The 15405-nt window shown below is 46.2% G+C and overlaps 1 protein-coding gene across 2 annotated transcripts in view; it reads left to right on the plus strand.

The window, feature by feature from the left end:
• Nucleotides 1-15405, plus strand: part of Ccdc91 (coiled-coil domain containing 91) — a 182387-nt gene that overhangs the window by 129820 nt on the left and 37162 nt on the right. For both annotated transcript variants that reach the window (XM_013352824.2, XM_013352825.2), the window contains exons 10-11: nucleotides 351-419; nucleotides 2196-2372. In XM_013352824.2, the coding sequence (XP_013208278.1) occupies nucleotides 351-419; nucleotides 2196-2372 (246 nt within the window). The remainder of the gene's footprint in view (nucleotides 1-350; nucleotides 420-2195; nucleotides 2373-15405) is intronic.

Below are 15405 nucleotides of genomic sequence, written 5' to 3' on the forward strand. Positions count from 1 at the left end.
CCACAGCCATGGCGGGAAAGGCGCGGTGGCCTTTGGTACCCACAGTCACAGCAGGAGAGGGGTGGTGGCCTTGGGTGCCCACAGCCATGGCGGGAGAGGCGCGGTGGCCTTGGGTGCCCACAGCCATGGTGGGAGAGGCGTGGTGGCCTTGGGTGCCCACAGTCACAGCGGGAGAGGCATGGTGGTTTTGGGTGCCCACAGCTATGGCGGGAGAGGTGTGGTGGCCTTGGGTGCCCACAGCCATGGTGGGAGAGGCGTGGTGGCCTTGGGTGCCCACAGTCATGGTGGGAGAGGCGTGGTTCTGCTGCCTTCCTTCACTGGCATCCTCCCTGCTGTCTTCTTCTCTGTAGGAAACGCTGGGAAAGTGCCTGCAGGAGGAAATGCAGAGAAACAAAGAGACGCTGGAGTCAGCTGTGAAGGTAGGTGCGCCTGTGCATAGGCTGACATTCCTCCCATTGACAGAGGAACACGGTATAGAACAATGCTTCATTACAGAAGAATGCCACTTTCTCTTCACTGTTCTTTGACTTTCTACATGACCCTTCATATTCCTGGTAATTCATATTCTATAACATGATGGCATTGAAAGACTTTGCAACGTAGATTATTAGTTACTTATTTTAAAATAGTTATGTTAGGACAGCGATATTTGCCTCTAGTACTGGATGGATGGATGAGAGAGGGAGAAACAGATATGCCTGTGATTTAGAAGTAGGTTTAGTAGCCATAGCAACAAATATAATCTTACTTTGTTGAGGGTGGTGATCCTAAAACAATTATGATTTTTGTTTTTTCTTTATGGGGCCTACAGTTGGATAAAAAAAAGTCTGATATATACCAACAAGGAAATGAGTAGTTAAAGTATTATGACTATAAAAGTTGTATGTCCACATTAAAATGCTTTTAAGTAAGTCACCTTTGGAGTGAGCCTTCAGAAGTGGCTAGTCTTCTGAACTGAGTTGGAATCAAGTCTGTGGCTTAGGAAGATGTGTGGGGCTGTGGGGCTTAGGTGCGCCATGCTGGAAATGAGCATTGGCTTCTGGGAAATGGAGGCTGGACCCAGGAGAGCATGGGTAGAGAGACAGAAAATAGCCCGAGAGCCAAGCAGACAAGTGTGGAAGTGGCTGTGGGGTGAACTCAGCACGGCTGCTAGAGGTGACTGAGGAGAGCAGGTCCAGGAAGAACGAAAGGTCAAGCTGTTTGCTTGAGTGGAGCCTGACAACGTAATAGTCTGGAGGGCCCATTTGCTTTCCAGGACTTAGGGACGTTGGTGGTGAGAGTGGTGGCTGGGTGGACCTGATGCTAACCTGCCCGGAAACAAGCAAGTGTGCAGACTTCCGGAGAAGCAACGTAGTGAATTAGTGTTTGCCAAATACCAACAGTTTAGAAACCATGTTCAATTACAGGAGTCTTTGGGAGTACCGGAAAGGGTTGTGTTATAACAGACCATGAAAGACGTACTTCCGTTTACTGTATTTTCCTTATTGTAAATAACTTTTTAAATGTGCACTGGTGTTTTGCCTCCCCTGTATGTCTGTGTGAGAATGCTGGGCTCCCGGGAACTGGAGTTGTAGACAGTTGGGAGCTACCGTGTGGGAATAGAACCTGGGTCCTAGAAGAGCAGCCAGTGCTCTGAATCACCAAGCCATCTATCCAGCCCCCATAATTATCTTCTAAGCCTCCCTTTGGATGCCTGTTGCTTTAAAATAAGGCTTGATTTCTTTAAGGTAGAGAATGTCAGGGGGTGTAGGGAAAATCTGTATCAGAATGATTGAATGTGCTGTGCCTTTGCTTAATGTACATCAAACAGTGATGCTGGGACTGACTGTGTGCGTTCAGTGTTGATGTACATCAAACAGTGATGCTGGGACTGACTGTGTGCGTTCAGTGTTGATGTACATCAAACAGTGATGCTGGGACTGACTGTGTGCGTTCAGTGTTGATGTACATCAAACAGTGATGCTGGGACTGACTGTGTGCGTTCAGTGTTGATGTACATCAAACAGTGATGCTGGGACTGACTGTGTGCACCAGTATCGATGTACATCAGAACAGTGATGCTGGGACTGACTGTGTGTGTTCAGTGTCATGTCTGGAGCTTGAACTCATTGACAGGTCTGTTTTGACCCTCCCCTTCCTTTCTTCCTCCCTCTCTCCCTACCTCCCTCTCTCCCTCCCTCCCTCCCTTTCTTAAGCTTGAGAAAGAAGCGATGAAAGATGTCATCACCAAAGCAGTGGAAGAGGAAAGGAAAAATCTGGAAAAAGTTCATGCTGAAGAGCGGGAAATGTGGAAAACAGAACATGCGAGAGATCAAGAAAAGGTAGCAGAGGCCATCCAGGCCGCCGTGCAGGAGCAGCGGACACTGAGTCAGGTAAGTCACCCAGCAGTGGAGCTTCTGACGGTCCCAGTCCAGGTGAGGGTTCACAGATATTGTATGTTTATCACACTTTTCTGTTTTGACCTTTTTTTTTTAATAATCTATGCTTTTTTACCTTCCTGGTATTAAAAAATCCTACAACATATTTTATGGTTTGCTTCTATTTAAGGAAGCTCAGAATCCGTGTTTTTATTTTATTGTTGTAACTGTATTAGGCACCCCACGGAAGATCAGAATCTGTGTTTCTGTTTCATTGTTGTAACTGTATTAGGCACCCCACGGAAGATCAGAATCTGTGTTTCTGTTTCATTGTTGTAACTGTATTAGGCACCTCACATTCATTCACTCTCTCTTTCATCCTTTCCCACCTTTCATGTGTACATATGTGCATGCATGCAGGAAATGATGTAGTTTGATTCCAATAAACTAGTCTGACTTATATGCCTCTGTGCCTCTAGTTGGCAGCAGTAACTGACACAACCTCACAGGTATCCCATGGTCCCTTGAGAGGAGATGTGCAGTGACCTGGGCATGTTCTCCACACAGAGTAGCTTTTGCCCACTGACCCTCCCAGGCTTCATTTCCACAGTTGAACCTGCATCTTCTGTTTCACAGTGGTTGAGACTTTGCGTGGGCAGAGGTACTTAATAAAAGACATATGCATAGAAGGTCTAAAAAGACAAAGGCAGCCTTCATGGAAACCTGTTTTCTCTGCTGTTTGTCTGTCTTATCTATGGTATAGCACAATATGTCATAGTCTTTGAAATTTGTCTCCTAAACATCTGGGCATGGTGCCCACCTGTAATCGTAGCTAGGGAAATAGAAGCAGGAAGACCAGCGATTGATCTCAGCAGTGGAGCAAATTCAAGGCCAGTCTGGACTACATGGGACCTTGTACCAAACCAAGCAAAGCATTAACAGCACAAAATGTCTCCCGTGCACGTTGAGAATGTCATGAAGGATCTTAGAAATGTAAGGTTTTGCTACAGCCTGTGTGAGTGTGAACTTCTTTGGTTGCACACAGCAGGAAACACTGGGCAAAAGTGGCTGCAGCAGGAGCCGTGTGAGTGACCTGGCCTATCAGGTACAGTCAGAGTATTGTAGACAGCTCTAGTCCAAGGCTGACCTCGGTGTAGTCATACAACTGACGTTCCATTACTTAAATTCAATGCTCCTCCTCAAGGAAAATGGCTTTTGTGAAAAGCTCTGTGAAGCTCACATCTCTCCTGATTATTTAGAATAATTAAATAAGTAGCTACAACCAAACTTACTCTTTACTGTTGTCTTAATAAATAAAGTGACTTTCTGTTTCTCCCCAGTGTTGTTTTATTTTTTTAGCTACGGTAGTAGAAAAATAGTAACCCAGCCTTTTTAAAGGAGATGGATGGGAAACTGACAAAGGTGTCATGTCGAGTGTTTAGTGGTCATGTCAAGTGTTGATGGTCATGTCAGCTGTTTGTGGTCATGTCACGTGTTTGGTGGTCAGGTCAAGTGTTTGGCAGTCCCAACAAGTGTTTGGTCATCACGTCAAGTGTTGATGGTCAAGTGTTGATGGTCACATCAAGTGTTTGGCGGTCAGGTCAAGTGTTGATGGTCATGTCAAGTGTTTGGTGGTCATGTCAAGTGTTGATAGTCATGTCAGGTGTTTGTGGTCATGTCACGTGTTTGGCGGTCAGGTCACATATTCTGCAGTCAGGTCAAGTGTTCGGTGGTCAGGTCAAGTGTTTGGCAGTCACAAGAAGTTTCTTGGTGGTCAGGTCAAGTGTTTGGTGGTCATGCCAAGTGTTAATGGTCATGTTAAGTGTTTGGTGGTCATATCAAGTGTTGATGATCAGTTGGCATGGGGAAAACAAGTCTGCAGAGATGCGAGACACTTGCTGTGCACAGGAAGGTGCTCCAGAAGAGAGCAGATAAGTATCTGGTTTGTCTGAAACAGAGCTGTTGTTTAAGACAAACAGACTGGGAGGACATCAGAGTAGGCACCAATCCAGAAATACCCGGTCCCTCCTGGGATTGATAGATACATAAAATGATCGTGTAACAGATTAGATAGACCAGGGGCCTCTTCCCACCCACACTTTGAGTCTGTATTCCCTGGAAGGGGGTCTAGGTAGTCTGAGAATTTATTAAAATTACACAAAACTGTGCATATGAGCAGATTTTTCTGCAAAGATAATTTATACTTTTATTAAATTCTCAAAAAATTTTAATTAGGAAAACTTTTTAAAATATTGCAGTTGGCTTCCCATTGCCTTCTGAACTTCATGTAAAATATATTCCAAATTGACCAAATACCTAAATTATAAATTTTATGGAATTAGACACATATTAACATTCTTTATAAGGAAGGCTAAGCAGGCTGTTAGGGTGATGGATTAAGTACCACCAAAATCAGCATCATAAAAGTAGGAAAATGTTAGCAAAAATTATCAAAGTCAGGTTTTTTTCCACGTTCTTGTACCCATCCAAATGTTTATTCAAGAAATATAATGGTTAAATATGACTAAGCTATCTTCCTGAGGTTCTAACCAGCCTCCTTACCGTTTCCATCTCCTCAGTGTAGATTTGGACAGGGTATTAACTATGAAAGCCCAGCCTGCAGGGCCCACTGACAAGGTGCCAGGTTTGCAGCCCCACAGAAGCCACATACCTAAAGGATCGTTACTGTGACCAGCTCTGCAACTTCATGGAAAACCTGCTCTCTGTTTTTATTGTTCAATGTAGCACTTCTATTGTTTCAACACAATATTTTTATTAATTTTTTGAGAATTTCATTCGTGAATTCAGCGTGTTTTGATACCCACTCTCCTCTCTAACTCCTGCCAGATCCACCCTACCCCTTGGAAGAGCCCTGTGTCTAGGATGTTAGTCAGTGACAGAATGGTGACGGTCATCATCTCAGCTACAGAAATACCTGGGGTTAAATAGGGGCTGGAAAAAAAAAATCTAGGGGGAAAACTCATTTTCCATAAATGCCTTTGAAAAGCTCAGGCTTCTGGAAGGTCGCACACACCCCTAGAAGGGCCTGTGTAACTGCTGACCGCTGTCTAAGATTCAGAAAGCAGAGAGTAAAGACGAAGATGCAGAGTTGTAATTACCATGTCCAGGTTCCCACAGCAAGGGAACCTTCTGGAAAAGAGTGGGAAATGTAGTGATTCAAAACAGTAAGGAATCTGCCTCTCCCCTTAGCAGATTAATCATCTGAGGCCCTAGTGAGAAACTACTTGAGTAACTGCAGCCATGTATGCGGGAGACTGCAGGCTTTGCATAATTAGGCCTGAAAGGTTACTGCATGGGAGAACACCAAACAAACAAACTGTATTTTAGCGGTCAGATGGCGGTAATAAATGTAGAGGAACAGAAGAGACCTGTTTCTGGGTCGCTGCGTTGTTTTATTTTAAATGTGCATTGTTTAGAAACAAAAACAATATTAAAAGAAATAGGAAAACTAATCCACAGATAGACAGAAAATCAGTCAGAAATATCCAATAATGGGCTAATGTACTAAGACTTTACTCTGTGTTACAAAAAATTCAGATGTTTTCTTTTGCATTCACAAACTCTTCTGCGTCACGAGTGCCTGGGCTCCTCAAGAACCACATCTCTTTTGAAGGCTGCTCATGAGGTTTCGGGACGGGACGGTGGCTCTGTTCACCTGCTCCACGTGACTCTTCCTGCTCCTCCCGACAGCTGGCACCCAGATTACGTGTCCCCCACAGTTACTTCCTCTCACAGCCTGTGTTTGATTCATGTGTTTGCACAATTGACTGACCTGACTTATTTGAGAGCTTTGTCTATGACCTCTGCCCACCCCCATGTCTCCTAGGAGGTCCAAGCAGTGCCTAGCTCACCAGATATGTTCCAGAAAGCATCACAACCTGAGAGAAGGCAGGAACTGAAGTCTCATGCATTAGTGCACATCTGATCTCACACATCCAGTGTAGTCGTCAGTGGTACCATTGGCTTCTTTCGATGGCATCAGATATCACATAGAGATTTCGTGTGGAAATGTCACTGTCTTCTACAGCACCCAGTCATTAGCACAGAAATGTCCCTAACAGTTTCCAGTGTCACCGAGTTTCTGCTGTCCACAGCTAGTTTCACACACAACTGTTTCATCAATTCTGCCTTAGCTCTTGCTGTTGTCTCTTATGAGTCACCAAGCTTTATATATTAGCCAACTGTATTTCTAAGTCTTTTTATGTGAATATATAGGCCTGGCCTGGGATAACCAAGTCATGTCACCGTCCGTAGAGTGCTTTTGAGATATCCGTGCAGAATGTCCTGTGACTGCTGACCACACTCCCACCAGCACTGCACACACTTCCTGTCTCTCAACCCTTTACCTAAGACCTGTCTTCCTACAGTGCCCTCCTGGCAGGGTGAGGTGGGTTCTCCTGTAACTCATCTTTCACGGACCTAGTGTCCATTTGTATGGATCCTGAATTCTCTGTCTGATTAGTTACCCATTTCCATTCATTAGAACTGATTTCAGATTTATTTTGTTCCTTTGTCTGGGACCTGGTTCCATGTTTATTTTTCATGTTTTGAGTTTATGCATTAACAATACCAGTTACATTCCCTATTCCTCCTCGGTCATCAGCTAATTCAGAGATAAGCACAGCCTCTGAGACCCTCCATATGACTCCTGTTGACTCTGTCTGACGTGTGCGATCTTACCTCATTGCCCCCCCCTCCAGTAGAGTAGAGGCCACCCTCCCAGATAGCCCAGCAAAGGTGAAGCCATAATGCAGCTCTTCTGCTCCCATGAAGAAACCATGACGTTCTATGACTGGGCAGAGATGGGATGACTCTTGTGCTAATGTAATGTTACCTGCTTCTTCAGGTCTCGGGAACAGCCTTTGTCATGCCTTGTCCTCGCTGACAGGTGAGAGGGAACCCAGTGCCATGAGCACTCCCAGGAGGACTGATGAGGGGTGTGCAGCCCACCGCCTTTCCTGTAGCAGAACCTTTGGGCAAAGGGGCTCACTGTGACTGTGTCCAGGCAGCTTTGTGGCTGGCTCCATGCTCTCCCGGGAAAGGAACTTGTGTGTGTGGCTTCTCGTGTGCGTGTGTTGCTGTTCTCTCTCTGTGTTCATGGGAAGAGATCATCAGGGCTTCCTTTCCACTCTTGCTGGCTTCATCTGATGTGATCATATCTTGATTCTTTTTTCTAGAACTCACAATATAAAGGGAAAAGTAAATTAATGAATTTAGTTGATGAAATAATTAAGAGAAATAAAATTATTATAGGTGTAAAATACCAGCTTCAATAGACATTTAGAAATGACACGCAGTGCCTGCCACTGGAGAATAGATGTTCCGGAAGCTCCTGCCTGTGACCTCCTTGTATTCAGAGTTTTATGTTGTTTTAGAGACAAAGGTCTCATACACAGAGCTGGAATCACACTCACCAAACAGCTGAGAATGCCCTCAACTCCTGATCCTCGCCTCCACCTCCTGAACGCTAAGGTTCCAGGCATATCCGCCACACCTGGCATTATCCCAGATTTCTGAATAAATTTGTGGGCGTCACTTTATGAATTAGTTGCATCCCCCAGGGAAAACTAGTTGAAAAAAATCAATGAGTTATTATAAACTGCCCTAAAAATTTTCCCACGAACTAAATTAATTTTCCTAAGTGAGTTATGTGGCTAGGCCAGAAATACAATTTATAAATAGACTTCCCCTTGGTTTATTAGCGATAGGAATCTAAAGTCTTGCCCCTGCTTTCTGTTCCTACCCTGGAGCGCTGTAGCTGTGAGTTTTAGACACATAACTAACATCCTTGTCATCCTTGGGAAAGTCCCTCCGACGGGAAGTGCTACAAACCTTGACAGGACATTATTGTATCGCACAACAAGGACAGTGATGGGCTCCGTGTTCTGGGGCCATTTGGGTAGCTTTGTTCTCCGGGGTTTTGTAGGCTGTTCTAGACAAAGAAGCCACTTTAAGGATGGCGGGGGAGATGAAAGGCTTCCTGTGGAAGTAGACTTGTTAAGAGGAACTGCTTGTGGTTGCCATGACATCCGCAGTGACCATCACAGCCCTGGCTCCCTCACCTCCAGTGAGTGGCAGGCCCTTTTCTAGTTAGTTGCTAATGTGGCCGAGTTGGCTTTGACTTTACTATGTACTTGCTAGTTAGCTACATCATAAGGCAGGTGCTGCTATTACCCCCGTGTGTGCTGCTTTCATAGGTTCGTGCGTGAGGCAGCTGGAGATAAGCCTGGGGTGTCCTCCATGAGGCTCACCATTCTGTTTCTTTGTCCCCCCGCCCCCAGCACACACCCCTTCAAGATGGACTCTTTCCTGTTATCTGGGCTTTCTCCTTAGGCCTAGAGAGGCTGTAAAGGGAGCCCCCGAGATGCCGCTGTCTCTGCTTCCCACATGCTGGGATTACCAACATATGTTATTATGCTCGGATGTTTACCTGGGTTCTGCAGGTTGACCCTCAGTAAGTCTTAGGTCCTCAGCCTTAGCAAGCATTTTACTGGCTGAGCCATCCTCTCCAGCATACCGTGCCAATACCGCTATGAAGATGCAGGTTCTGTAGCTCATCACAGTGGATGTCTGACCTTCTCAGGGCCAGGCTGTCTATCTCCAGAGGCATTGAAGGTTGCCACAGTGCCTCCACCCACCCCACATTTCCCCACCCCAAGGTTCTCATCTTAGTATAAATACAGATTTGTCTTAGCTAGGAATAGATAATTAGATAAGAAAACCTGTAGGTAGGCATTATTCTTCTGCTATTCATTTATTCTGACCACATGTTGTCACTTCTGGAGAAGGTTTTGCTACAGAGAGCTGACCCCTGTGAAGTATAAGATCAGTTGAGAAGGAGCCATAGTAAACAAGCTAAGTGTCTGTAGTGCGGTGAGCTGCGAGAGAGAGAAAAGCACCACACCTGTGTGTTTGGCAGCTGCTGGGGGGAGTTCCTCGGATACAGGAAGGAAACTAGAGTTGGGGAATTACTAGGCAGGTCGTGTGGTGCCACTCACATGACGTCCTGGGGTGAGGGCATGTTGTGGTGGGAGGTACCCAGTGGTTGCGGGGCCTTGGGAACGTCTGTCTGCTGATGACAAGTGTGATGAACTGAATTGTGGTGGTGGTTTCATTTGGCCAGGCCTATTACATCCTGCTACAGAGACGCCCGCATGCCCATGCCCATTGACTGTAACGAGCCCAAGGAAGTGGCTTAGCCCTGGTGTCTGTCCTTCAGCAGATGGTGGGTAACGGACGTGCATATAAACACAGTGGACTTTTACTCAGCTATACGATGAAGTTTGAAGGAAAACAGATGGATCTGGGAAGTAATAAATGAGGAAACCCAAACTCAGGGAGAAAAACAGACAAGCAACCTGTCGCCTTCCCCCTGACGTCTGGATCATAATGTGTGTTTGCATGTGTGTGAGCAGGAGGAAGTGGGGTTGAAACCTAAGGATCATTATGTGTGCTTGCATGTATGTGAGCAGGAGGAAGTGGGGTTGAAACCTAAGGATCATTATGTATGCTTGCATGTATGTGAGCAGGAGGAAGTGGGGTTGAAACCTAAGGATCATTATGTGTGTTTGCATGTGTGTGAGCAGGAGGAAGTGGGGTTGAAACCTGAAGAGCACAGTAGAAGCCACATGTAGGTGAAAGATGCTGAGGGTTAGGGAACGGGCAGAAATGACGTGGCTGGGGCACGGGAAGGACACGGCTGGGGCATGGGAAGGACATAGAGGGAGAAGGGACAAGGAAACAAAACAGGTTCTGCTTGGGGGTGATGAGGCAGCACCTTTGAGATGCTAGTATCTTTGACTTAAGTTTACACTTTGTATGCTAATTTTAAAATTCTCGGAAAAGAAACTGGTGCGAGGTTGGGCGCCTTGTTAGTGTTTGGAACGGATAAGGCACGGGTGCTGTTTAAAGCATGGATACTTTCTGGACAGGGCCCTGGCATCTATTTAATGGACTGTGGTCATCTCCTAACTATAAATAACAGGGTTTGCGTCCACTTGGCTGTGATAGTGGAGGTGATTCTACACACACACTTAAGCTTCACAAGGGATAACGACGTCACCCACGTTTGGGTGCTCGGAGTTTCTTCTGTGCACAGCTGAGCAACAGAGGCCAGTATTGCTCCTGGCAACTCCCTTAGCAGTACCAGGCAGTGTATGGGCCCCAGAGGGTGGCCCAGATGCTGTGTAGCCCAGCCGTTTAGATAAACACAGAGACGCAAATGAGCCGTGTTAATAGACACGAACATCTTCTCTTGGCTGTTGAGTGCAGACACAAGGGTAGAACATGAGAGAATGGGCCTCGTGTGTGAAAGCTCGAGGGTCAGGGCCACCCCTGAGCAAGGGACTGCAAGGAGCCCCTGCTCTCATCCAGCATCACCTGGGGAGACAGGAGCACGGGGGCGGGAAACATGCCCACCAGTCCTTAGACCTCACCTGAGGGTGGTTTCCGTTTGGCCTTCTTCCTAAGTGAAGACACATGTTGTTACAGAAGGTAGCATTCAACAATACTAAGGGAAGCTCTGTACCTCAGGTGTATTTCACATTGAGTTAATCTGAGGTCCTTCAAAGAGGGGGAGTCCATTGGTGGCTGACTGCAGGCACAGATGGCAGGGTTCATTAGCGTGGCTGTTGTGGCAGAGGACTTGCAAGGGACCCCGTCTGATGCTGCAGTGTTCATCACGGCCACAGGTGCTATAATCAGGGCTTAAATTTTCTTAAAGAAACTGAGTATTGCCTTCTCACCCTTCTTGAAGGAAGTGGCATTTCTGTCCAAGCTTTCCAGCCCGGACTCTTTCCCAACCCCAAACCCGTTCTCTACCGATATGTTGGGTTTGGATTCAGTCATTTTGCGGTTTTTACTGAATTATTTGATAGGTACACCTCATTTGTAATGGGCAGAGTTTAGTGGCGTTCTTAATTGTTAAGAATATAGACTCCAGAAGGAAAGATTAGCTAGGGTCCCAGCTTGCCTTCTCTGTCCCAGTCTTTCCCCTCCTGCGTGGCTGCTACCCATTGCTTTAATGAAAAAGCCCTATTTCCTTATGCATGCAGAGGGCTAGGATTTATCCAAGAGTGTCCCTCTGTCACCCTCGTTCCCATGCCTCTTAAATCTCCAGAACTTTCCCTTTGTGCCTGGAAAGTAGTCCATTGGAAATGAAAAGGCTTAGCCTAATATGAGGGTGTCTACCTGTAGTCCTATGGCGTGGTGTGTGGGTGTCTACCTGTAGCCCTGTAGCGTGGTCTGTGGGTGTCTACCTGTAGCCCTGTAACGTGGTGTGTGGGTGCACACCTGTAGTCCTATAGCGTGATGGGGGTGACTACTTGTAGTCTTATAGCGTGGTATGGGGGTGACTACTTGTAGTCCTATAGCGTGCTGTGTGGGTGTCTACCTATAGTCCTATAGCGTGGTATGGGGGTGACTACTTGTAGTCCTATAGCGTGCTGTGTGAGTGCACACCTGTAGTCATATAGCCTGACATAGGGGTGTCCACTGTAGTCTTATACCCTGATATGGGGGTACACACCTGGCACAGCACATGGGAGGTAGAAGCATACGGTCAGGAGTTGACCGTCATCCTCTAGGCCAGTGTTTCTCAACATGTGGGTCGCCACCGCCATCACAGGGATTGCTTATCTGATGTTTACATTACGATTCATAACAGTAGCAAAAGTACAGGTATGGAGTAGCAATGAAGATAATTTTATTATTGGGGTCACCACAACATGAGGAACTAACTGTATTTAATATTGCAGCTTTAGGAAGGTTGAGAACTCTTCTAGTACATGTCATAGTTATAAAACAAAAACAAAATAAATGGTAAATAAAAGAATAGACTATTAGCTTTATATACATGTATATACCGATCCCTCTTTTTACAATTTTTTTGTGTTCTGTTGTTTGTTTTCATATATGTTTGTTCACCACAGGCCTGCCTGTTGCCTGTGGTAGTTCAAAGAGGGTCTTGGATCCCCTGGATCTGGAGTAACATGGTTGTGAGCTTCCATGTGGGTGCTGGCCATCAAACCAGGGGATTAAGCAAGTGTTTTCCAAGACCAGCTGCTGGTGGCAATGGGGACAGTGAAGACTGTCCTCTCCGGGTTCCAGGTGGCAGCAGGAGGCCTTAGGAACCGGGCTGGAGGTCATCATGCTGTGTGTTGGCTACATTCTGCCAGTGTCCTGAAATCTGGAATGAGGCCAAATTGAAAAGTAATGACTCATAGTGAGAGCTCAGTGTTCTTGGTGATGCTCGTGAGCTAGCCTTGCAGATGACACACCCAGACAGAAGAGCACTACCAATGCTTTCTTGGTGATGCTCGTGAACTAGCCTTGCAGGTGACGCACCCAGACAGGAGAGCGCTACCAATGCTTTCTTGGTGATGCTCGTGAGCTAGCCTTGCAGGTGACGCACCCAGACAGGAGAACACTACGAATGCTTTCTGGAAAGAGCTGGATATTTAACAATGCAGCAAGACGGCCTCCTGCCTGATGGTATGGCAGCTGAACTGGTGGAGCGGTAGACAAACAGGCATTGAAGAAAACAAACCCGGACAAACGTTGAACAGAACAGAAATGGTCACTGGAATGCGAATGAAGCTGCATGACTCTCAAGAGCTGCGTTTGGCTGGGGTTGGAGTGTGGCTATGTTGGAAATTGTTAGAAACTGTAGAAGTCGTGCATCCCCACTGAGAAGAACACGGAGAAGATTCAGCGTCATTTTCCCCTTCTCAGAATTCCAATCCAGTGTGGGCACGTCTGAGAGACTTTCGTCCTGGTGGCCCACGGGGCCACTGCAGAGAGGGAAGGTTTGGACTGTAAGAAAGGAGGGAGAGCTCTGAATCAGGAGCAGGTGCCCCTCTGAAATATAGCCGTTTTCCTGAAGTACAGTGGGTCAGCAGAGGGGAGCGCCCTGAGCTGAGCATTGAGATCCTCACCCTTCCCATCCACCCCGTCTCAGCTCTCCATGCTGAGGGCCATGGGAACTGGAGGATGCTTTTTTCTGAAGAATCTGGGGAGCCCAAGATGAAAGACCTAAGTACTTTGTTATAGGAAATGGCCCCAGGGAAGCGGCAGCCAGATGGCTCTGTTCTCGACCTGGGCCAAGGGCTGTAACTGTAAGCACTGGGTTGTCACACTGCTTTAGTGTGTGACTCTTTAAGAGCAGAGAATAAAAGAGAGATTTGGGGCCTTAGAAGTTATTAAAAGCTATCCTTGATTCCTCAGAAATGGAGGCTTGCACACCAGACAAGGGAGAGTCTGTGCTTTTAAGTTTTTTAAATGTATTTTTTGTATATGGGTGTTTTCCCTGCATGCATGTCTCTGCACAAATATGTCCAGTACGAGAGTGTTGAATATCTGGGACTGGAGTTACAGTTTTTATGGGCATGGCCATGTCTGTGCTGACCATTAGACTTGAGTCCACTGGAAGAGCAACCAGTGTTCTTAACTGCTGAGCCATCTATCTAGTCCAGGAGGCTGTATTTTTAAAGCAAGAGAATAGGAACATATATCAATAATATCAAACTCAGGAGTTGTAAATGTTTTCCAGGGAGGAATATAAAGAGACAGATGTAGCCTATCCGGTCCCTCATCCCGCCACCATCAACAAACGCACCATGACCTGAGCTCTTCCTTGTCCTTGAGGCATGTTTGCTGCGTGAATGTAGCTGCCCTCCCTCATCAAATAAGCCTCTTTTGACAGCAAATGGGGACCGTCACTGGAAACCACAACTGGGCCCAATGCAGAGGTCGGCAGACTGAGAGCCCAGCCCCAGGGGATACGTCCTTACCACAGCTCCTTCATTCGTGGTGCAGGCAGCATTGTGGAAGAGGGGGCAGAAAGATTGTAAGAGCCAGAATTCCAGGAATCCTGATGTGAAACCTGTTTATCCCAGAAATGGACACATAAATAAGACCAGGACAAAAGCATTATCAATAGATGTGCTGAAATGGAAGGCAGGAAAACCTCGTGGGTCCCATCCCAGCCCGAGAACTACAAGTAATTAATCACTGATGGTGGAAGAATTGGGCCCTATCAGGGATGGGCCTTCTTATGCAGTGTCCAGTACACAGACAACAGAAACAGACTCAGGGTGTGTGTGTGTGTGTGTGTGTGTGTGTGTGTGTGTGTGTGAGAGAGAGAGAGAGAGAGAGAGAGAGAGAGAGGAGAGAGAGAGAGAATCTGCTTGCATGTAAAATACACAGCTGTAGTAATAATAAAGAAAAGAAGCTGTCATTTTGGCCATATGGGGGAATATTAGTAAGGAGGGATCTTGGAAGGTGCTGGAGGGAGGAGAGGAGTGAAAGGAGTGAAGTGATTTACTTCAATTTAAAATGTATAAAATTTAAAAATAGAAATTGCCTTGTGATAATTTAAAAGGCTAAATTGAATCATGCAGATACAGAAATGAACCAGGCAATCCATCAGAAGGCCCCGCCCACAGCTTTATGGAACTCAGATCAATCAAAACTCTGCACTAATTCCTCATGAGTTTTATGAAATCTAGAAATAGAAGGTATGGCTTTCTTTTTTTAATAAATATTTATTTATGTGCATTGGTGATTTGCCATGGGTGTTGGGTCCCCTGGAACTAGAATTATAGACAGTTGTGAGCTGCCATGTGGGTGCTGGGAATCGAACTCGGGACCTCTGGAAGAGCAGTTGGTGCTCTTAACCGCTGAGCCATCTCTCCAGCCCCCGGGGTATGGCTTTCTAGATTATTAGGACTCATGTCTGGATCTGCTCGTAACTAGGTTCATAATGAAACTTTTGAGAAATGAAGGAAATATGTTAGAATCCATACAGTCTGTCCAGCCTGTGGCCCATACACCCCACTGCCCCAGGATAGCTAGGAATCGGAGCTAAATACAAAATTGTAAATTTACTTAAGGAGTTGAATGGTTTTTACAATTTTTAAAAAACTGAAATGTCTGATTCTTGAGTGAGCTCTGTGTTACAAGGTGTTGGAATGTCAAAAGGTAGGATGCTCTGGAGGGAAAACCAAGCCAGTGTGCCAGTGACCAGGAA

The sequence above is a fragment of the Microtus ochrogaster genome, assembly GCF_000317375.1.
Source record: "Microtus ochrogaster isolate Prairie Vole_2 chromosome 14 unlocalized genomic scaffold, MicOch1.0 chr14_random_2, whole genome shotgun sequence".
Classification (NCBI taxonomy): Eukaryota; Metazoa; Chordata; class Mammalia; order Rodentia; family Cricetidae; genus Microtus; species Microtus ochrogaster.